Source organism: Chinchilla lanigera, unplaced genomic scaffold (genome assembly GCF_000276665.1).
Source record: "Chinchilla lanigera isolate Chin_1 unplaced genomic scaffold, ChiLan1.0 scaffold00008, whole genome shotgun sequence".
Lineage (NCBI taxonomy): Eukaryota > Metazoa > Chordata > Mammalia > Rodentia > Chinchillidae > Chinchilla > Chinchilla lanigera.
This window is the reverse complement of record NW_004955409.1, coordinates 2,573,230-2,595,156: the sequence shown is the minus strand read 5'-3', so window position 1 is coordinate 2,595,156 and position 21,927 is coordinate 2,573,230. Positions and strand designations below refer to the sequence as shown.

Sequence of the window (21,927 nt, the reverse complement as noted above, 5' to 3'; positions counted from 1 at the left end):
TTTTTATTGTCCTTTTTTATTCTCTTTAAAATAATAAAGAAAAGAGTTAAAAAAAAACCCTGAAGAAAATAGGTGTAGAAGGACTTTATCTCAATTTGATAAATGCCATCTATGACAAACCTTATGCCAACATTATATTAAATGGGAAAATGCTGAAAGATTTCCCTCTAAAATCAGAAGCAAGATAAGGATGCCCACTACTACTATTCCTGTTCGACATGGTACTAAAACACTAGCCAGATCCATCAGGTAAGTGAAAGAAATAAAAGGGATAGTATAGAAAAGGACTAACTCAAAATATCACTATCTACAGATGACATGGTACTCTACACAGAAGGCCCAAAAATGCCACCAAAAGACTCATAGAATAACCAACTCCATAGTGCAGGAGAATAAAAAATGAACACATAAAACCAATAGTGTCCTGTACACCAATAGTGAACTTACTGAGAAAGAAGCTGGGAAACCAATACCGTTCACTATAGCATTAAGAAAAATTAAACACTCAGGAATTAATCTAACCCAGGGAGTAAAAAAGCTCTACAATGAAAACTACAGCACTCTGAGAAAGGAAATCAAGGAGGACATCAGAAAAGGGAGAGATGTCCCCTGTCTCTGGATAGGCAGAACCAATACAGTAAAAATGGCCATCCTTCCAAAACTGCTATATAGGTTAACAACACCCCAATCAAAATACCAACAGTCCTGACAGAGCTAGAGAAAACAATCTTAAAATTTACATGGCACCGGAAGAGACTCAAAATAGCAAAACAAACTCTGAGTGTCAAGAGCAAAGCAGGAGACATCACAATCCCAGATCTGAAGTTGTACTACAAAGCTACAGTGATAAACAGCATGGCACTGGCACAAAAACAGACATGGGATCAGTGGACCAGAACAGAAGAAGCAGAAACAACTCCAGGCGCATTCAGCCCTCTGATCTTTGACAAAGTGTCCGAAAAGGTATGCTGGAGGAAAGACAGCCTCTTCAGCAAAAGTTGGGAAGGCTGCTTGTCCACACATTGAAGACTGAATCTAGACCCATTGTCTCTCACTGTATCCTAAACTAAAATCAAAATGCATGAAAGGTCTAAATGTTAAAACAAAAACACTTCATTTGTTGGAAGATAAAATGGGTAAGACTCCAGAAGACACAGGTGTAGGCAAGGACTTTTTGAACAGAACCACCAGTTGCATAAGAAATAACATCAAGAATCAACAGATGGGAGCATACCATATCAGATTAAAAAGCTTCTGCACAGCAAAGGAAACAGCCAATAGGGTGAAGAGACAACCTACACAATGGGAAAACATGTTTGCCAGCTACTTCTCAGACAGAGGAATAATATCTAGAATATATAAAGAACTCAAAAAATTAGACACCTCGAAAGTAAAAGATCCAATAAAAAATGGGCAACTGAAATGAACAGACTCTTCTCAGAAGAAGTACCAATGGCCAATAAATACATGAAAGGATGTTCAATATCTCTAACCATTAGAGAAACGCAAATTAAAACAACACTGATACTTTCACCATCAAGAGATCACATACCAACAAGTGCTGGTGAGATTGAGGGAGAAAGGGGAACTTTTCCACATTGTTGATGGGAATATAAACTAGCACAACACTATGGAAATTAGTGTGGAGATTCCTCAGAAAACTAACACTAGAAATTCCATTTGACCTTACTATTTCCCTTCTAAGACTCTTTCTGAAAGAGTTAAAAACATCACATTACAGTGACACATGCATACCCATTTTTTTTTTTTTTTTTTTTTTGGTCTTTTTGAGACAGGATCTCACTATGCAGTTCAGGCTGCCCTTGAGCTCACTTTGTAGCCCACGCTGGCCTCAGACTCGCAATGATCCTCCTGCCTCAGCCTCCCAAGTGCTGGGATTACAGGTGTGTGCCACCAAGCCCGGCTTGCATACCCATTTTTACAGGAACACAGTTCATAATAATAGCTCTTGGAAATGGCCCATATGTCCATCAATAGACAAATGGGTAAGGGAATGTGTTTACACACAATGGAGTTCTACTCTGACCTAAAGATAAACTTGAGTCATTTGTAGGAAAATGGATGCACCTTGAGGCCATAGTGTTAAGTGAAATAAATATCGCATGGTTTCTCTTACATGAGAAACTCAAAATATAAATAAATTAAAGATAAATGACAGGAAATGGAGATAGATTTTTTTTTTTTTTATCTTTTGAGACAGGTTCTCACTATGCAGTTTAGACTGGCCTTGAGCTCACTTTGTAGCCCAGGCTGATCTCAAACTCACAACGATCCTCCTGCCTCAGCCTCCCGAGTGCTGGGATTACAGGTGTGTGCCACCATGCCCGGCTTGGAGGTAGATCTTTTGCAAATGGGAAGGGATCAGAAGATGGAGTGGGGGTGGGGAGGAACGGGGATGAGAAAAGGTTACGATGTGTCATGGACCTATACTCTCTCCACAGCGAGTGTGAGCTCTGTGTGCTGCAAACACGTACTAATGCAAGTTAAAAAGTGAACAGTGTTTAAAAGGGGCTGCTCACAGAGGAAAAGTATTTGCTGAGGGCGCCCCTGCTGAGGCCAGGCCTGCCTGGCTGACCGGTCTGGAGGCAGTGAGCTCCTCCCCGCCTTAGTGGGGCTCGCCTCCAGCCCACCCAAGCTCGAGCCCTGAGAGCCGCCCCTCAGGTCTCTAGGCTTTGGGTGCACACTTCCGCGCACGTTGACCTCAGCCAAAAGCTCAAGGGACTGAGAAAATGAATCTCGTTCTCCCACCTTTTTCAATGATCTTGGTTAAGGTCTTCACTTGGTCTTGCAGCTTCTTGATCTCTCTGTCCTTCATCTCTAGTTCCTCTTCGAGACCCTTCGGACGTCAGAACAAGGGCGTCAGCACACAGGCGTCTTCACCTGCTTTTTCCTAACGGCGGGACTGAGCCACGGTCTGTACATGGTGTGCTCGCGCAGCGCACATCCCAGTGGGGTCCTGCGGAGCCAGAGCTGCGCCACCTCCGCCATTGTCCACCCCCAGAAACTCTTGCTGTCACCCTCGGCTGTCCCTTCCAACCCCTGCAGCCACTAACTCACTGCCCATCCCGACGTGTGCCTGTTCTGGGCATTTCATGCACACGATCGTTCGCACTGTGGCCTTTGGCATCTGGCCTCTTGGCCGCAGCATGGTGCTCTCGGCACGCTCTGTGTGCCAGCCCCTCATGCCTCGGAGACAGGCGAGCACCCACCACGGGCCTGTGCTGCACAGCCCGGGACCTGGCTCCCTCCGGCTTCCCGTAGCGTCTGTCGTGGAGGATTTAGAACTGTGAGCATGGGGAGGTGGGCACCCTGGCAGTCAGCAACCAGAGAACCTGCTCAAAGACCAGGCCCTGGATTTGCTGTCCTTTCTCATAAGGAGGGCAGTGGCCTCACCAGGCTGGATTTAGCTTCAGACCAGGCAGAGTCCTAGATACCTGGAAATAGTTCCTATAAAGGCACAGAGTGTTTCAGTTCTTCCTGAATTCTGAGGGTGTTTGTTTTTCGAGACAGAGTCTTGCTATGTAGTCCAGGCTGACCTTGAACTCACTCTGTAGCCCAGGCTGACCTCAGATTTATGGGGATCCTCCTGCCTCAGCTTCCCAAGTGCTGGGATTATGGGCACACACCACCATGCCTGCCTGGTTCACCGATCTTTCTGAGATGAGGAAAAGGCCATGCTGTTGGAAGGACTTTTGCTCTGCAGCCGCTGTTGTGCGCCCTTGTGTGGAGTGTCCCCCTATCGGCAGCACTGGCACTCCGACAGCCTCCTGGTGACACTGTCGCAAATTCTCACCCTGTTTTCCAAAGGGAGCTGGGACGCCTCCCCTTCAGCTTCTGACGGTTTCTTCAGCTGCTCGCCGACCTCCTCCGGTCCTCTCAGCCTCTCTTTCATTTCAGCGTCCCTCTCACTCTGGGCATCCAGGGCCCTGTGGGAGGTAGGGGTGATGTCCCCATCTGTGTGACTGTCACACGAGCATTGCCGTCCCAAAGGGGCCCCCCAGGTGACCCACACAGTCACATTCACCTCCTCTGCGTCCCTTCCTCCTCCTCCTCATGGCCGAGCAGGTTCCACAGCTCTTCTGGCTTCCCTGCGGCAAAAAGTGGGGTGGGGGTGTCGCCGCCCTCCACAGCTGTCCCCACGCCAACCCTCCAGCCTCACCTCCCGCCTGCCTGTCACCTGCCTGACACCTGTGGGCAGGAGCTTTTTTCTAGATCATCTCCTGAGGATGAGGCCTGGGCCCGTTACCTTTCCTGTTCTCTGTTTGCTCCTGTAGGCGGATCTCGAGATCGTGCTTCTGTTTCTCCAGCTCTGAAATCTGCCGTTTAAAGTCTGGGATCATCTTTAGAGAAGAGTGACGGACGTTAGGGCAGCAAATACTTTCCTCTGTGCGCGCCACGATCTCGGAAGCAAACACACTGTCTCCATGTCCCCTCCGCAGGATGGAGCTGTGCGGGGACTCGCTGAGCGCCGAGCGGCTGGCGGCCTGGTTTCTTTTCCTTCGGTTGCTTTTCTAACCTCAAGATCTCCGCCGCTGCCTCGAGATCCCAGCGCGCTCCTCAGGAGCAGTCAGTGCCCACAGCCACTTGGGGAGAGAAAGACCCGCCCTGCGTCCCGTGCCCTGTCCCCTGTGCCCCGCGTCCAGGCCCGGAGATGCACGTCCTCCTCTGCATCAGGGAGGGCCACCTCAGGCCATCTCTGGCTACCTCTGATTCCGCCAGGCGCTGCTCTGTGGGCTGGGCCGAGCGTGGCCCCGGCGTGTTCCACCACCTGTCTCCCTCTTGGACCTGTGTATTTCCTCAGTGCCCAGCACCTGCACCCACTCGGGTAGAAGCCACTGTCCGCTGACCCAGAGGAGCGCGTCCTCGCGGGGGAGGCTCAGAGTGTGAGCAGGGCAGATCTGAACACGCTCTCTTCCCCAGAGCCATGCTGAGCCTTAACGTTTGGCAAGTTTGAGCCCAGCCTGGGAACGTACTGACTCACACCCTATCTCGAAGGTAAAGGAAAAAGGGGCAGGGGATGAAGAAAGAAGGTGCCGGGTTCTGATCCCCAGCGCCGCTAAAAAGGGGATTTAAATCCATTCTTTCACCAGCAAGGAAGTGAGCCGACCCCACACAGACCCCGCAGGCTCAGGCCTGGCCCAGCGCCGCACCATGTTCTCCGACGTCAGCCTGGTGACCTCGAGCCGGATGCTGTCGTGCACGTCGCTCTCCTCTCTGAACAGTCTCTGCAGGCGGTTGATTTCTTGGCTGAGGTGCACCACTTTGAAGTTCAGAGCCTCGATCTCCTTTTCGTAGCTGTCCTTCTGGGACTGGAAGTGGCTCTCCAGGACTCTGCGCGGGGAGGCCAAGATATAAGCCACGCGGTCCCCGTTCGCGGGGTGAGGGAGCCGGGGTGTGACGGTCACCCGCCACGGGGCCAGGCAGAGTTACGGGACCCCTCCGGCTGGTTGCGGAGCGTTTTGTGGAGCTAATCTGCACTTGGTGATTAAAATGTCGTATTACGGCTCATTCAGTGGGTTGTTTCTCTCTTAATAGTTTGAGGTACGCGGTGTGCGTGACTGCAGACGCAGTGTCGGTATCCACTTGTCCAAGCCCCAGGAAGTGCATCCCCCACAGCCAACCCTAACGTGAAGGGTGGCAGTGAAAAGTCAACATCCGGCCCTGGGGCAGGGCGGGCGCAGGGAGGAGGTGAGGGATACGTGGGAACTCTGCGTCCCCCACTCAGCTCAGTCTTGCTAGGAACCGAAAACCGCTGTCAACAATAAAGTTTATTAAAGAAATGCTGCAAGCTCTCTAACCGTACCTAGAAATCTACAGCAAGCTGGGGATACAGCTCAGCGGCACAGCGCTTGCCTGGCAAATGCAAGGTTGTGGTTTGATTCTTGGTACCAAAGGGGGGGAAAAAAACTACGACAAGTGGTGGCTGAGCTATTTGATGGAATAGGTTTTCACTCTGCGGATAAGCATGGGTTTTACTATTAGGCAGTTCACCCTGTAAAGAAATCGCTCCTATTGGGCATATGGGTCACTTGACATCCCCGCCCTGAGGCTGAGGCAGGGGAAGCACAAGCTCAAGCCCAGCCTGGGCAACCTAGTGACTTAAGGAAACCTTGTCTCAAAAAATGGTTAGAGGGTGGGGATATAGCTTAGTGCAAAGGCTCGGGGTTCAAGCACCACCAGAAAAAAACCCTAAATACTTAATTTGCATAGAAGTACTATCAGTGGTCATTAGGTTACCCTACTGTAAGCATTTTATTGCTCAAATCTATGTCAGTTGAGCTTTTCACTGTCTAATAGTCCCTTATCTCTGAAAAATGAATAGTCCCCAAGGGGGGACTTCCCACCTCGTGGCCTTCTTGAGCCCTTCGTAAGCAAACCAGAGCTCCCCGTCCTCGTTCAGGTGCTCCAGGTCCTCCGCAGACAGCCTGGAAGACAGCAGGGGAAGAAGGACTCCGTCTCTCTGCTGTTTCAACAAGCTTTTCGGGGTCCGATGACACAAAAGTGATCACCTGCTCCTCACATCTTCAACGTCGTAGCTCTCGAGAAGCTGTCTGGTGACCTTGGACATCTTTTCTGGAAGGAAAGGCAGGGCTGTCTTGGTATCACCTGTGCGTGACTCCTCTCCCCGAGGCCTCCCGGGCCCGGGTTTCCAGTTTCACGGTCTCCAGCCAGGAGCCGGGCAGCTGTCTCACCTGGTGCCTCGCCATCCCCGCTCCCACCACCCAGCTGTCCGAGCCCCCGACCGACCCGCCCGACCCCCACCGGCCAGGGGACAGCGCCGCCCTGTCCTGTCACCTCTCATTTCCCGTTTCTGCGACTGCACCAGCTTTTCCACGTCGATCTTCTGCGTCTGCAGCAGCTCGATCTCCTTTTCGAACTCAGAGATGGTCTGCAGGCCCGAGCCAGGGGAGAAGACAGCAGTGGTCACACTTGGCATCAGACAAGGGGACAGTGTCCCTGGGGGGCGTCCCAGGCAGTGTGTCCTCCCCGCACTGCTGAGTGGGAGGTTCAGGGCCACATGCTAAGTTTCTGGAGGACCTGGATTGTCCTGTCCGAAAGTCCCACTCCCCTGTGGAACATTTCAGTAAATGTCCCGAGTCCTACTTGTATTTACTTCTTTTAGACTGACTGTAACATAAACAACTCAATTAACAACTGGTTTTCTTCAAAATCTAGATGGCTTTATGCATCGCGTTAAGAGTTGAGCTCGAGATGTAGCCACTCCAGTGCAGTGAGTGACACCTGCTGGTGCCCTATGCCAAGGGCTGCTCACGACCCGGCAGCTTTAAGACAGACCAGCCTCCATGGCTGGCCCTCCCACACCTGGACGTCCCCCAGCTGGGCGTCCCACAGCTGGACGTCCCACACCTGGATGTCCCCCAGCTGGGCGTCCCACAGCTGGATGTCCCATAGGTCGACTCTGGCTGCCGTGACTGCCCAGATGGAGGCTGTGCGGAAACTTGAGCTCCTGGCGCTTCCCAGTACAATCCCCTGCCTTTAACCAACAGGGTCCAGGGCTTCGAAAAGACAGGCAGCTCCGACAGAGAATTCAGAGGCCACCCAGACGTGACTCCAAAAAGCCACACCAGGCACAGAGCATCCGCACAGTCTTACAGACTGTCCGTCAACACGCGTGTTTCACATACGCGAGGCTTTCCCATTTGACGACGAAGTGCTCTGCGTGCAAGAACTGAGGGACGCATGGGTTTCAGATTTTTGGTAGGGAAGAAAATTCATGAACCCTTTACTATTCAAGCATAGGTCACTGCTTTATTTACTTTCTAAATTTTATTTTTCTGAAGAGATTTTATATGTACTAATAAAAACTTCAAATCTTTTAAGAAGAGATTTGAGTAAATTTTCTTGAACATTTATCTATTTTTATGATAAATGTAGATGACAACTCGTATTTCTGTATATGATGAAGCAATTAAAAACACTCCTGTATGTTTTTCCCCTCTCAGCTTTTGAATTTCTGTTACACATTGACTAAGCATAGCTGTATATCCTTGTGAGGTAGGAAGTAATGTTATGATTTATGAATACAATGTGGGAAAATTAAATCAGGCTAATTAACATGTCCATCCCCATAGATACCATATTGACTTTTTCGTGTGTGTGTGGGCGGGGGGTGAGGACATGTGAAATTCGCTCTCTCAGAGAGTACGAAATGTAGTCTTCCATGACTGACCACACTTGCCAAGCTGTGCAATGGGTGATTGCTTTTGTGGAAGCCCCGAGAATAGTTTAAGTGGAAGAGTCTGACAATGAGGTAATTTAACTGTAATACAGGGGCTTAGTGATCTGGGACATGCTGATGCAGAAGGCTTCACCCTGATTTATAATTCGATCTGGACATGTTCTCCACAGCGTATTTAAGTACCTATATAAATGTAATGCACAGAAGCAGGACAGCCCATGGCGGCAAACACTGCTGCGGACCAGAGCAGTCCAGGGCTCCGATGTGGACACCAGGAAGACCCAGGCTCCCGCCAGCCTCAGCCTGTCCACAGAGGTCCCCAGCGGCCCACCCCTGTCCTGTGGGCCTGGGCTGCTGTCCTCCTGCAGGTCACCACACGGTACCTTTGCCTGCTGGCTCAGTCGGGCCACCTCCCCTTGCAGGCTGTCCCCAGCCACGTGCGCCTCCTCCAGCTCCTGCCTCAGCTGCGCCTTCTCCTCCCGCAGAGCCCGGCTCTCTTCTCTCAGAGCCTGCAGCTGCTGCTCATAGTCTCGCGCTTTCAGCTCAAAATTTTTCTCGCACAGTCTAGGCAGCAAAGGAGAAAAGAATTAATTTAGAATCAAGTCTAGAGTTTTTGAATTAGGATGATGCACATTTGGAAATAACAAGGGGAAACCCCTGCACCCCACGGGGGAGGCCAGCTCATCAGGAGCTACTGTGACGGCGCCTGCTCTCCAAGGGCAGGGGTCACTTCTGCTCCTCCAGCCCTAGGACGGTAGCACGGGGATGGGGAGGGGCTCGGAAGGCACGGTCCCCAGGTCCCCTGGGCCCACGAGGCACGCGCTGCCCAGCTTGGCCCTGCCGGTTCCAAGGACGCTGCAGGGGCTCGCTTTGATCCTGAGCAAATTAGTGCAGGCTGAGCACCCCACGCCTGGAAAATCTGACACCTGAAATGCTCTTAAATCCAAAGCTTTCTGATCACCAACATGCTGCTCAAAGAGTTTCAGAATGGGAACATTTCTAGATTTTGGATTTTTGAATTAGGGCTGCTCAACTGGTCAGGTCTAAGCAACGATTCCAAAATGTAAAAAAAAAAAAAAGAAAGAAAGAAAGAAAGAAAGAAAGAAAAATCTTCAAACTCTGAAACACTTCCAGCCCCAAGCATTTTAGGTAAGAGATACCCAAACTCCAAGCCTCTGGTAGGGCTCGGTCTGGCCTTTCAGAAACTGTAGGATGCTAAGTCTGGGTGCCTGAAGTCCACGGAAACGCAATTCTTTGTGAAAAGGTGTGCAGGCAGGACCACAGGCCTCGGCCTCGCCCTTCCTGATAGCAGGCACAGCCCGGCCCCGCACGGTGCTGAGGTCCCGCAGGCTGAGAAGAGACAGAACACAGCAGAGAGAGCAGGAGGCAGCACGCGCGGCAGACCAGGTCCCATACGTTCTCTGTCGCTCCTCCCTCTGCACGTCGTCCAGGAGCTGCTTGGTGAGGTTGTCCATTTTTTCTGTGCAAAGAGAAATATGAATATTCCTTTGACATACAGCTGCCAACCTGATGCCTGAAGGGCTCACATCACACTTAGGGAAGGGCGGCTGTAAGAACCATCACGCGGTATTTATTGCTGCTCAAGCTTCAGAGGAGAGCGACGCTTTTTATAAACTAGAAATGTAGACGGGACTTCAGAGAAATACAAATGCATCACGTTGGAATCTGCGAATAAACTGCTTCATTTATAGCGCATTCACTGGTCTGACTCTTGTCAGTTTATTAAATGCTCTGGGACAATAAATGCTCTCGGAAATAGAGTCCTTTCGGGGAGATCATACGTGGACAACAAGCTCAGCACTGCGGACACCCTGCTGTCCATGTTGGCATCCAGAGAAGCCGTCTCGTGAGCTGCTGGATTCTGAGCAGTGGCCCTGGCTTCTTCCCCACACCCTGGAGCCAAGAGCTCCTCTTCCCGACCTGTGACAACAAAAGCCTCTCCAGGCCTCACCTAGCGTCCCCCGGAGGGAGGAGTGACAGAAGCACCACAGCTGGGAGTCACTCATCCACAGTAACTGGAGGACAGCAGCATCTGTCTGCCCTTGAGGCAGAAGTGGAAGAGCAGCAAGTCTCCAACGCAGAGCCTGCTGGTGAGCCAGCAGATGGCTGGTCCAGGGCCAGGAAGCCTGTGTCCCTGAGCCTGCATGGCCCAGGGAGGTGACGTCCCCACTGGCAGTCAGCTGACACCCCAGAGGGAAGCCCAGTGACAAGTCTCCAAATAACTCGGTTTAAAGAAAAAAAGCCAGTGGATTTCTCATGTGTCTGACACAGCGTCAAATGTCCCTGAATCAAGCGAGTCAGACAGGAGATACGGAGGCCGGGCGGGAAGCTGAGGCTCTGACTTTGAAGCCAACTTCCAGTTCCCCAGGAGAACCGGCGCCAGGCCTGGGGTTCTCCGCCTCGGCCCTTCGCCCATGGCTGGGGGAGCTGCTGATTGTGGCTTTCTGCCCCCGAGCAGGGTCAGCGCTCAACACCACCCAATCCTGGTCACAGGGCAGGCTGCAGGCGCTGGTCGGCCTGGAGCCCCACAGGAAAGCAGGTCGCGACGTGGTGTGAGAGCGCTGGGTGCCTCTTAGGAGGTTGTGCGATACCCTCCCAAACAGGTCCGCTTGGGGAATTTTCCTGCACTTCAGTGCCGGGAGGCTGCACTTAAAGAGGCTAGAAAACAACAGGACCACGGGCCAGGAGAGGAGCGGGCTACGAGGAAACGGGCAGGCGGGCTGAGCCTTGCCTGTGGGTACAGGGTCTGCCACAGACCCTGCTGTGCCTCACACTTCCTGGGCGGTGGGCTCTGAGAGTCCAGCCTCACCCCTTCCTGGGGCAGCGCTCTGCAGGAGCCTTGGGCAGACAGCGGGTGGAAAGGCTCCGCTGGGGATGCGACCGTGGTGTAGACAGAGCTGCTCCCTGGGAAGCCGGAACTTTCCCGCCACACTAACATCCGCCAGAGACCCCAGGTCTCTACCTGGGTCCCCCCAGAGCTGCCGGCTGAAGGACGGATGCAGTGGCTGCCCACTGGCACCAGAGGGCTGAGGCATTTCGCAGCAGGAGTTCCTGCCACGGCTGCCCTGTGTGAGGATGCCGCAGCTCGGACCAAAACTGCTGAGAGGAAAGCACGGCTCTACGTCAGACCCACTCACCCCGCCCCCGGCCGGCGTCCGCTCCAGAGGCCAGGTGTGGCCCCTTCCTGACGCCAAAGGCCTTCCATGGGGCCGAGGAAGGGCTGCTGTCTGGCCGCGGCTTCAAACCTATCACAGCAATCACGACGCAGCTGCGCCCGGGAGCCCGGCCAGGCCAGCTGATCCCGGGAAGGCTGTTCTTGAGACCCTGGCATCGCCGCCTGGCCCTCCGACCACGGCTTCAGACACTCGTGGAGACCCCGACCGATCACCTGCCGGCGTGGGCCTCTCCTGGAGCTCCCGCTGTCTCTCTCCAGACCCCCAAGCCGTGCACTCTCAGTGCCACGCTTGCCCTGAGTGGATCCCTCTACCCCCACATCACTCGCTCTCCCTATGCACAGCAGTGCCACGGCCACCTTGATCCTTACCTTGCAGCTCTTGCGTCTTCTCTTGAAGCTTCAGCCGTATTTGCTCTTTCTGGATTTCCAGTTCTGAATTGCGCTTCTGCAGCATGACCAATTTCTAGCAAGGGAAGGATGAAGCAGAATAACTTCCTTTGAAGGCCGTGCTTCACGTCTGTCAAGTTTCTAGGTGAGGAGCTGTATGCTCCTGAGTTAGCTCTTTGCCCCTCCATTCCATGTACGGGGCTTGAGGTGACTGTAGAGCAGACACTTGTCCCTCAGTGGCCGCAGGACAAGGGGCCAAGTTGCCAAGGAAACACCCCCTTGTGCCCCTAGGCGGCCCCTCTGACTTTACGCGATGCAGTTCCTGACCGCGGGGCTCAGCGACTGGCACCCGGACTGCCCCGCGCAGAGCAGTGTGAACACGGCAGGACCGCTGCTGTTCCGCCCCCGCCCATGTGCCTGCTGGGGACCCCTTGGGACTGGCGGCTGGGGATCAGCAGCGGGGTGGGTGCACCTGGCACCGGGTCATAGGGGTGGGAGGGACACGTCAGGGACTCCCACCTCCCAGCTGTGACCCTGCAGACCCTGGAGGGTGCAGGAGAGGGAGGTGACTTGAAGGCCACCTCCGGAAGCACGTGGCCTCCCCTTGAGGGCCTCTCACAGGCACCTGGCCACACGGTTCCGTCTGGCGCACATCCCTCAGGACAGTGATGTCCATCCCCGTGTGCTGTTCCGGTTTCACGCTCAAGGGAACCAAAACTCAGGGAGGGGAGGGGATTGGCCCAGGGCCCCACCGCAGCAGCCGGGCCCGGCTCACATCCAGAACTCTGGCTTTCTAGGTCTTCCCTACGCCACGCAGGTGAGGCAGGGAAGGTGCTTCCCAGGTCCGGGTCTGAGTCAGGACAGGGGCTCGGGGCCTCCCTGACGAGGGACGCCGCCAGCAAGGTGACTTCGGAGCTGACGGTCACCACGCACACATTGCCCCGGAGACAGCTGCACTTCACCGCTGCACACGAGCCCCTCCCCCACAGGACCGGGTCCCCCGCAGGAAGGAACCCCTGCGTCCCTGCCCGCGCCTGCACCTGCTCCACGGCGTCCCTGTATCGCCTGTCCTTCTCCTCGGAACTGCGCTGCTGGGCGGCCGCCCTCTCCAGCTCCAGCTCCAGTTTCTGAATCTTCTCCGTGTCGCCAGCCCACAGGGCGGCCAGGCTGGTCAGCTTCTCCACCAGGCCGTGGTTCTCCCTGTTCTGCAGGAGAGAGGGCCGGGTCAGAGGTCCTCGCGAGAGGGACGCCGTTCACTGTCACATCTGCCACCCCACATGTGGCCAGGCTTCTCTGTCAGGGCCCACAGCACACCGCAGGCTGGGAGTGTGGGGTCCGCCTCGTCCCAGCCCAGGACAAGGCCAGCGCCACGGGCTGCCCAGTGTCCCCTCAAAGCCACATGCAGGGGCCTCATCCTGGACCGTGGACACCTCAGCATGTGAGGCACAGCCTTGGGTGACAGAGGCCACGAGGGCAGTCAGGGGCAGAAAGGGACACCGGTGACTAGGACGGAGGGGGGACAGCTGCAAGCTGGAGGGGCTCAGAAGAGCCAGCCACACCCGCTGCTGGGTCTGGGCCAGGGCTGCAGGACAGGGCGTCACCACCTGCGAGCCTCGCCTGCTTGCTGTGCCACGTGCGGACCTGCCACAGGACAGGGCCACAGAACCTCAGGCCCCTTCATTTGTGGCTCCCCTTTCAAAGGCCCCAGCTTCAGGCGGCTCGGGGTCAGTCGCAGGGGACCTGGGCACCACAGGCCCAGGCCTGGGCAGCGGGAGGCTTTCCAGACCCGCGCTGCAAGGCACAGCCTCCACCAGGCAGCAGATGGGCTCGTCCTCACTGGTGGCACGTCCCATGGGCAAGCCGGAGCATGGCATCTCTGCACATTACAGAGAGGAGCTCTGCCTCCAGGAGCTTCACGTGGGCACAGGCGTGGCAAGCGGCACCAGGCTGGATTTCAGCCCCACATCCTCCCTTGTGCAGTGAACAACCTGTACAGCCATCTGTGGCAACCCTTTACAGTGTGATTGTATTTTCTAGCCAAGGTTGTCCGTGTAAACTGTTTGAACCTCCCGACATAGGCAGGGATCTGCAGAGCAGAGCTGAGGATCTAGTCCAGAGCAAAACAAGGACATGAAGAAAGGGACATGCACGACAAGCCAGGGTCACCCACCTGGTCCTCCAGCTTTTTCTGCAGACGCTGGACCCTGTAGGCCAGCTGGATGTGGAGCACGAGTCGGCGGATGCTCTGGAGCCTGCGCCTGGCCAGCCAGGCCCGCGCGTACTTCTGAAGGATCACCGCCTTGTGCTCCTCCAGCATCTGCGGAACAGTACACCCTGGATCTCACCGCTGGGCAGCAGGGGCACCCAGTGGGGACTCCTGTCGCCAGCCAGAACCCGGCGCTGCTGTTGGGAGCTCCCCGCAGGCCCTCCCCACATAGACTTGCTGTGCTGACCGCCCACTCCAACTCCTGGCCCTTGACCGTACCTTCCGGTACCTCCTCCTGGCCAGGAAGCCTCGGGTGTGGGCCTGGATGGTGATGGTGGCCACGCGGATCAGCTGGTACAGGTTGCGGACCAGGTACCCTCGGCAGTGCCGCTGGAGGACGATGGCCGCCCAGGTCTCCTTCAAGGCCTGCGCTGTGACAGCTTTCCTGGGAGAGCAGAGCGCAGAGTGACTCTGGGCCACACGCTGTGTCACCTCCTGGTGCCTACCGCCCTCTGCAGTGTCCCAGGCAGCTCAAAGCGCAGGCCTAGGCCTGGCTCATGCTGGCCACCGAGGAACCCAGGTGACGTCACAGACACTGCCTGTTTAGGACAACTGTGGCCTTCCACGTGTGTGCAGCCTGAGGCTTGGGTGCAGGAAGCCTGGTCCCCAGGGCGGCGATGCCGAAGCATGGGGACCTGCACGAGGTGGCCCAGGGGCAGCACTGGTCCCGGGAACATGGGGTGGGAGGAGGGAGCTCTTTGAGAGCCTCCATCAGCAAGGCCCCCTTGCACGCCCAGCCCTCCTGCTCCTCCGCCGTGCTGACCGTCAGGAGCCCTCACCAGCAGCCAGACCGACGGGGCTGCCCCATCCTGAGCGCTCAGCCTCCAAATCGGTGAGTCGAAAGAACACCTTTTCGATAACAATGCGCCCAGCCTTGGGTCTTTGTCCAGAGCAACAGAAAGCAGACGGTGCAGCTGCATCCACGCTGGACGCAGAGCTCCAGAACGGCAGGCACCCAGCCTCATGCTATTACCCCCTGGCCCTTTGCAGAAAGTCTGTGCATCTCTAACTAAAGGACTGGCAGAGAGGACAAAGTCCTTTCCTGCACGGAGCAGACAGGTGGCCCAAGAAAGAGGGAGACCAACTGTCAACTGGGTCGGTGTGTAAACAGGAGGAGGACAGGTGGCTCTGCCAGGACAAGGTCGAGGGAATGCCGAGCCGGGAGGAAGTGGGGGGTGGAGGGGTCCGCGAATCACAGAGGCCCTGGTCTGTGCTGTTCAGAGAAGGAATTGTTCTGATTGCCAGGAAGCAGGCTACACGGAGAAAACTGACTCACTGGTCAGCGAGGCCAGAAGAACAGCCAAGAGGCGCTTTTCAGACCCGTCCTGGGGCACACCCCGCGTGCAGCCCTGCGCCAGGCTGGGTCTGGACCTCCCATGGCTCTCGCGCCATGAGCACACGGGCCTCTGTGCGGGCTCCTGCGGGTCCCCGAGGCCCAGGTAGCAGGTTGGTCCCCACCCAGGGTGCTGCCGGGAGGTCTCTCAGGCCTGGGGTTCCTTCACAGGATCCGAGCTCATCCTCTCTCGGTTTCCTGGCCCTCCGCTGTGACGAGCCACCTCGCCTGGGCCGGAGTGACAGTGCGAGCCCGTGAGCAGCCGCCTTCCAGGACTGTGGGCTGCAACAAGTCCAGCCTTTCTGAGGCAGCCACACTGGGACTCGCGGTAATGATGGGAAGCTGCCTGTTTCAGCCTCCAGCTCAGGAAGAGGCTGAACCATCGCCTTCTCTGTTCCTGGAGCACTTGGTCATTGGGAAGGAGCTCCAGGGCCGTGGGCGGCGGCAGCAGGAGACACACTCTCCGACAGGTACAGTGACACTGCGAACATCCTGAAGACTGTGGCCCCATAGGAGCTCACAGGGTCTTTGGACTGCTAGGTCCGCCAGGGCGAGGTGACCTTGCCAGCCTGTGGTCTCCCATCCTGGGGGCCCGGCGTGGTTTCCTCCCTGCCAAGGGGCCCACACTGCAGACAGGCAGGCACGCTCTCGGCACCTTCGCCCAGACCCCGCAATGCCCCACAGGCCCTGGGTGTTTTCAGTCCCTCGGGGCAGGGGCCCTGGGGCAGGAGCTCCATCCCTACACCGCTGTCCTCGAGGGGACCGCGCAGGCTGCACAGCCTCCCGGGACACACCTCACAGTCTGCTGGCCCCGGAAGTAGCGCTGGATGACGATGGCCGCGTGTCGCGCGCGGAGGAACTTCCTCCTCTGCACCCAGCCGCGCACACGCCTCTGGATGGCCACGCAGCCCTGCCTCAGCTTGTCCAGCCGCAGCTTTTCCAGGTAAGCCACCTGGCCCGCCCGGAAGAAGATCTTGGTTTTGCCAAGCTGGTACTGATTAGAATCCTGGAAGAGCAGAGGTCGTAGAGGTAAAACATGGTGACCTAGGATGGGGAGAAGATATTTAGACCAAAGCTCCCTAAACCCTGGGACCGGATGCATCTTTTCCTGACACACGGCAGAAAAACCCTGATCGGGACCCAGGCTCGTGTCCCTCGGTGTGGCTGAGATCCGCCCTGGGGGGAAAAGGTAAGCACTGAGGTGTCTGGCTGGGGGTGACGGGGCGATCCTTTCTCTGACCCAGCCAGGCCGCTGGGAACCTTGGCCCTCTGCGCAGGATGAAGAGCCGAGGTCTGACTTACAGTCGTGATCCTGGGTTCTCTGCGCCATCCCCTCCTGGCCACCAACGTCCCCCAATCTCTTTTCCACCCTACTTGCAGCTTTGGTGACAATCTGACCCGCCCTGGCCCACGCCTCAGTGGCCTCCCTGGGGCCGTAGGAGGATGAGGCAGGGCGGTCTGCTGTCAGGCGAGCGAGCAGGCTCTAGTCTTCCCAGTGCCCAGCGCCCAGGGCCACTTCCTTGCTGTGACAGCTCAGCCCAGCTCCTGGAGGCCGTGAGGGGAGGCAGCTCCGGGACACCCCGGCGGGCAGCGGGGCCCTACCTGGATGAGCCTGTGGAGCACGGCCATGCACACCGTCTTCTTGTCGCCGGCCGCCAGCTCCTGCCGGGTCATGAGGATGCCGTAGCGGCTGTAGAACTCGATGTATGTCCACCTGGACACCGAGGGGTCTCAGCTGTGCATGCCGCTGGGCAGCTCCCCCATGTCAGGGCCCCACCGCCAGGCCACCGTGGGCTGGGACCCCTGCGGCCCCTCCCGGACAGGACAGTCCCCCAGCACACGCGTCTGCCCCTCAGGCTCTGCCCACGCACACTGCTCCTCAGCCGTTGCTCCCCAGCCCCCCATCCCAGCGCTCTGGCAAGGAGTGGGCCCTGGGAGTGGGGTGGCGTCTGTCCCCCACAGCCTGTGTGTCACCCTCGGGCCGCCCACGAGACCTTGCGGAAGCCAGGCGTCTTTGGCAGCACAGGGCAGTGACGCCAAAGCTGATGCTGGTCTTAGGAGCTCAGCGGCTGTACCTGGACGGGTAACTCTGCGCGCTGATGCGGATGGTCTCCAGGACGCCGCAGGCACGCAGCTGCTGCACGATTCTGATGGCGTCAAACCTTTGAGAGGCCAGTGACAGCACGTCAGGGACTGTACCCGAGACTCCCCCGGGACAGGGACCGGGGGGATGCTGGGCGGAAGCTCCCAGGCTGCAGGGTCCAGCCTGGTCACCTGGAGCGGGCACATGGGTCTGCCACATCCAGGGGACAGCACCTCTATGACACCGTCCAGAGAGCTGCGGGACAGCGGGACAGAGGGGTGCAGGGAGAAGGGCCTGGGGGGCGCATGCCCGTCATCCAGCACTCCGGGAGGCTGAGGTAGAAGGATGGCATGATGACACCAAGTAGCGTGTCAGGCCCCGGGGAGGCCTCACCTTCTGGCCGCTGAGCCTCCCTGCCCCAAACTCTCACTTGTCCTTCTTACACCGAGCCGGGGCTTGGCCTAGGGCCCGGCTGTGGGGCTCATTGCTGGCCCCGGGAGGGCTCGGCCTGGGCGGTGCCCGCAGAGGCAAAGGGGAGCGTCGCTGAGAATCAGGCAAAGCCAGTGGCGGGTGCAGCCGCAGTGGTTACAGCAGAATCCGTGCGGGTCGGGCACACTGCCCTGGGCTCCCGTGCCCCGCAGCACCAGATACTTACTCAAAGGGCAACTTCTGGTCGTTGGGCTTGATGCAGCGGACGTAGTGGGGTGTGGTGGCGTTGAGGGTCTCCATGAGCAGGGCCAGCGAGCTGCGGAACTGGGAAACGGGCAGAGGTCAGGCGCAGTGAGACCGGCCAGCCCCCCGGTGGGTGGTTGGCACCTGTGCCCGCTGACTTGGGGGTCTGCCGCCCACCGCCCCAGCCCCTCGGTACCTTGCTCCCCACTGAGGTCCGCAGGTGCTTGCTGTTGGGCTTGACCACCTGCTTTGCAGGCTTCACGGTGATGGCTGAGCCGAAAGGGGAGCAAGGAGCCGGGCTTTCTTGGAAAAAGTTGGCACAGAGATGAAACTGGAAGAAGAGAGGGGCTGCGATGTCCTCAGACCGCGGCAGCCTCTGCAAGGGTGCGTGGGAGCCCTGCACCCCCTCTGCCCGCTGCACAGCAGGGGCCTCGGGGAGACGGGACTGTCTGCCTCTGGGTGCAGCCCACGAGCCCGAGAGCAGGGCTTTGCGGTTCCCTTGCGCCCCGAGCTCCCCCAACTCTGTCCTCCTCCCCGTGGCCTCAGGGACCCGCCTCGGGTCGGGCGGACGTGGTGTTGCACCCTCTTCACTGCATCCCCTCCCGATGCAGCACCCCTCTGCCCCTCCGCATCGCACTTGTTCCTACTTCCTGCTTTGCCCCTGTTTTCTTCCTTCCTCCCTCCCTCCATCCCTCCCTCCCTCTTTCTTTTTCTCAGTAGTGGGGATTGAATCCAGGACCTTTACAATGAGCTCCATCCCCAGCCCCTTGTGTTTATTTATTTTTGAGCCACGGTCTTACTAGGTTGCCCAGGCTGGGCTCAAACTTATGATTGTCCTGCCTCAGCCTCCCTGAGTGCTGAGATTACAGATGCACAGCCCCACTATGCCCAGCAGCTCTTCCTTCGAGTGCCAGTCACCTCTCAGAGTGAGCCTCACATTCTGTTCCTTAAACAGGACACTAAGTCCCCCAGGACCACACTCTGCCAAGGGCAGGGTCTGAATCCCAGTGAGCACTCCATGACCTTCGCCTTCAGATTCTAAGTGAATGAAATTGATTCCGCACATCCACCGTGGTGCATTTCCACGCTGGGGCTCGAGGGCAGTGAGGTCAAACTGCAGCTGTCATGGCCCTGCTGTCCCCCTGGGCACTAGCGAGGTGCCTGGGTCACCTGGGAATCGGTCAACACCCTGAACATCACCCATTGACTGGGATCCTTTAACAATGGTGAAATAAATGTAACATCCAAGTCATCACAGAAACAGAGGCTTACGTACGAATAATGCTCGTTCTTAAGATTTAAAGCAACGTTTAAAGAGGAAGAGGAAAAGCTGTGAGCCCTCCTGGTGACGTGACCGCTGGCACAGTCCCCAGCGGGAACCGTGCCCTGCAGCAGCACTCCTGCCTGACACCAGCTCCCAACTGACTTCCTCGGACACCGCGCTGCCCAGCACTGCCCATGTGTGAGGCCAAGGACCTGGCTCGCCCCTGTGGTGTCCCCGCAGGCAGGGATGGAGCCTGACACACGGTGAGTGCCACGTGCACCGTGGGAATGACCGACGTGGTGCACGTATAACCGTGATCCCTTAACTGCGAGGCCGCTGTCCTCTTCCCTGTCCTCGCGCCCTCGGGGGTGACACTGCGCACCGCGGCCGCCGATCCCCTCAGGTGCTGGAAGTGCTTCTCACTCATGCACTCCAAGACGCCTGCGAGCCATAACGCACCACCACCCAGTGCGCACACACGCACAGTCACACAAACACACGTGCGCTCACACCCGTGCGCAATCACACCCTCGTCCTCCCTGACGCCCACACCCCGTCCATCGCAGGACAAGCACCTCAGGTGCCCCTCAGACTCCACGCACCGTGCTGGCCCTCAGGGTCTCCACCAGCGTCTCGTGCACCGTGTCTCTGTTCTTCTCCAGGAAGCCCTCGCACTGGTACCCCACCTGCAGGAGGGTTAGGGTTTGCAGGGCCCGCGTGCAAGATCCCCCTCCCTGCCTCTCCTCCCTCCTCCCTCTCCCCTTCCTCCTTCCTTCCTGTGCTGCTGGAACTCAAGCTGCCCCCACAGTCCCTCTCTGAGGAAAGCTTAGGACTGAGAGTGCCAAGGTGACCCTGCAGAAATCTTGGCCCCTGCTCGGGGCAGCGACCCGTCTGCACGAGCTGAGGAAGCCGGCACGGGTCTCCAATGCAAAGCCAGGAGCTCGTGCCCCAGCTTCCCCAGCCCACTGGCCACCCTGCCGCGCCCTGTGGAATGTGCAGATCGCACTCGAAGACCCGCTCAGGGTCCCTTGGCGGAGGGGAGGCTCTGAGGTGTTGCCCAGGCGCCTACGTCAGCACGTCAGCACCGAAGGGCAGAGAGGAGGAACACTGCCCAGTGCCACCCAGCCTGGTCAGGCCACCAGGGTACGTGGGGGCGCTGTGGGCCTCTGCCTATAGCTCGAGAAGCTCTCTGTGCCTGCACACAAATCCCGCAGGCCGTCAGACGTTGCTCCTCTGAAGCTACACTCCACCACGGGGCCGCAGAAAGCACTTTTTATTATTCGAATACAGGATCTCCTTCAGTTTCCCAGACTGACCTCAACCTTGGGAGCCTTCTGCCTCAGCCTCCTGAGTAGCAGATTACAGGTGTGTGTGGGTTGCGTATTTTTAATTTGTGATATGTATCTGTCACAAATTAAATATTGAGAGTTAATCTAAGACTCGGGGGTAGCTCAGTGGCAAAGCACCTGCTTAGTATGAAAGGCCTGGTTTGAACCCCAGCACTGCAAATAATGATAATGTTTAAAACTGACCCTGAAGATACCGCCCAGGCCTTCGGGCGTGGACTCTGGTGGGGACACTTGGGCAGGGGCTGGCTTTGGCCCAGGGTTATGCCAATCCAGAGAGCTGTGAGACCCTGGCCCAGGAGGGCAAGGACACAGACACGGGCCCCGCTGGCTGCAGGGGTGGCACCCCCGGCGGGGGCTCTGCCCTGAGAGGGGAGAGGGAGGAGGAGCTGTGTTTTCAGGTGGCTTCCTCCTTGGGCGTCCAACTGGCTGAGAACCTTGTCCACACCACAGAGTGGGGTTCGGTTCCCCAGCCAAGGTCCAGGGGCTGAGCTCGTTCAGGGGTCTCGGAGGGATCGGGTGAGGAACTCGATGTGCAGGAGCTGTGAGAGAGACCTCCGGGAGAGATCTCGAAGGGCTCCAGTGGAATCTGGTCTCTCTCTCCCCTCCCCATGGGATTGGCGCCCTACAGCTACGGATGAGAATTAGAAGATTTAATTCGATGTGTCATGCTCATCTCATAGGCTGTTTTTCAAGAACCAGGCTGGTCTTGAGCCTGTCATCTTCCTGTCTCAGCCTCCCGAGTGGCTGAGTTACAGGTGCGTGGGTTGTGCATTCCAGTACGTGATATGCATCTTTCTTAAATTATAAAGCATACTAAGAATTGATTTCAACCTGAGGTGTCACTCAGTGGTGGAGGACTTGCTTCGAATGCAGGATTCCAGGAGGGACAGCTGCATCCCACTTCACAGCGCACCCGCCACGCCCAGGGGAGGGGACATCTGCCGGGGTCACTGTGGGCCCCAACCTGTCACTCAGGGCTCCATGCTGGCCCCTGGGACCTACAGGGACAGGCTGCTCTCAGGACCCTGCCCTGGGCCATGACAACAACAGCCAGTAGGATGGAGACAAGCTGAGAATGTGCTCTTAGGGGGAATTTCCCTTCTTGTTGCAAAGCTTTCTATCATGTGATTTCTACAATAATTTCTCCTTTCCTTTC

The 21,927-nt window shown here is 57.0% G+C and overlaps 1 protein-coding gene across 1 annotated transcript in view; it reads right to left on the bottom strand.

Moving 5' to 3' along the window:
- Myo5c (myosin VC) overlaps window positions 1-21,927 on the bottom strand; it is a gene marked incomplete at its 5' end in the record, with an annotated part of 69,348 nt that overhangs the window by 17,711 nt on the left and 29,710 nt on the right. The window contains 20 exons of the mRNA XM_013510284.1: window positions 2,770-2,857; window positions 3,815-3,947; window positions 4,046-4,109; window positions 4,268-4,361; window positions 5,172-5,352; window positions 6,366-6,446; window positions 6,531-6,594; window positions 6,817-6,910; window positions 8,605-8,785; window positions 9,638-9,701; window positions 11,787-11,880; window positions 12,845-13,009; window positions 13,975-14,121; window positions 14,290-14,455; window positions 16,198-16,409; window positions 17,006-17,117; window positions 17,479-17,565; window positions 18,142-18,239; window positions 18,355-18,489; window positions 20,025-20,108. Of these exons, the coding sequence (XP_013365738.1) occupies window positions 2,770-2,857; window positions 3,815-3,947; window positions 4,046-4,109; window positions 4,268-4,361; window positions 5,172-5,352; window positions 6,366-6,446; window positions 6,531-6,594; window positions 6,817-6,910; window positions 8,605-8,785; window positions 9,638-9,701; window positions 11,787-11,880; window positions 12,845-13,009; window positions 13,975-14,121; window positions 14,290-14,455; window positions 16,198-16,409; window positions 17,006-17,117; window positions 17,479-17,565; window positions 18,142-18,239; window positions 18,355-18,489; window positions 20,025-20,108 (2,344 nt within the window). The remainder of the gene's footprint in view (window positions 1-2,769; window positions 2,858-3,814; window positions 3,948-4,045; window positions 4,110-4,267; window positions 4,362-5,171; window positions 5,353-6,365; window positions 6,447-6,530; window positions 6,595-6,816; window positions 6,911-8,604; window positions 8,786-9,637; window positions 9,702-11,786; window positions 11,881-12,844; window positions 13,010-13,974; window positions 14,122-14,289; window positions 14,456-16,197; window positions 16,410-17,005; window positions 17,118-17,478; window positions 17,566-18,141; window positions 18,240-18,354; window positions 18,490-20,024; window positions 20,109-21,927) is intronic.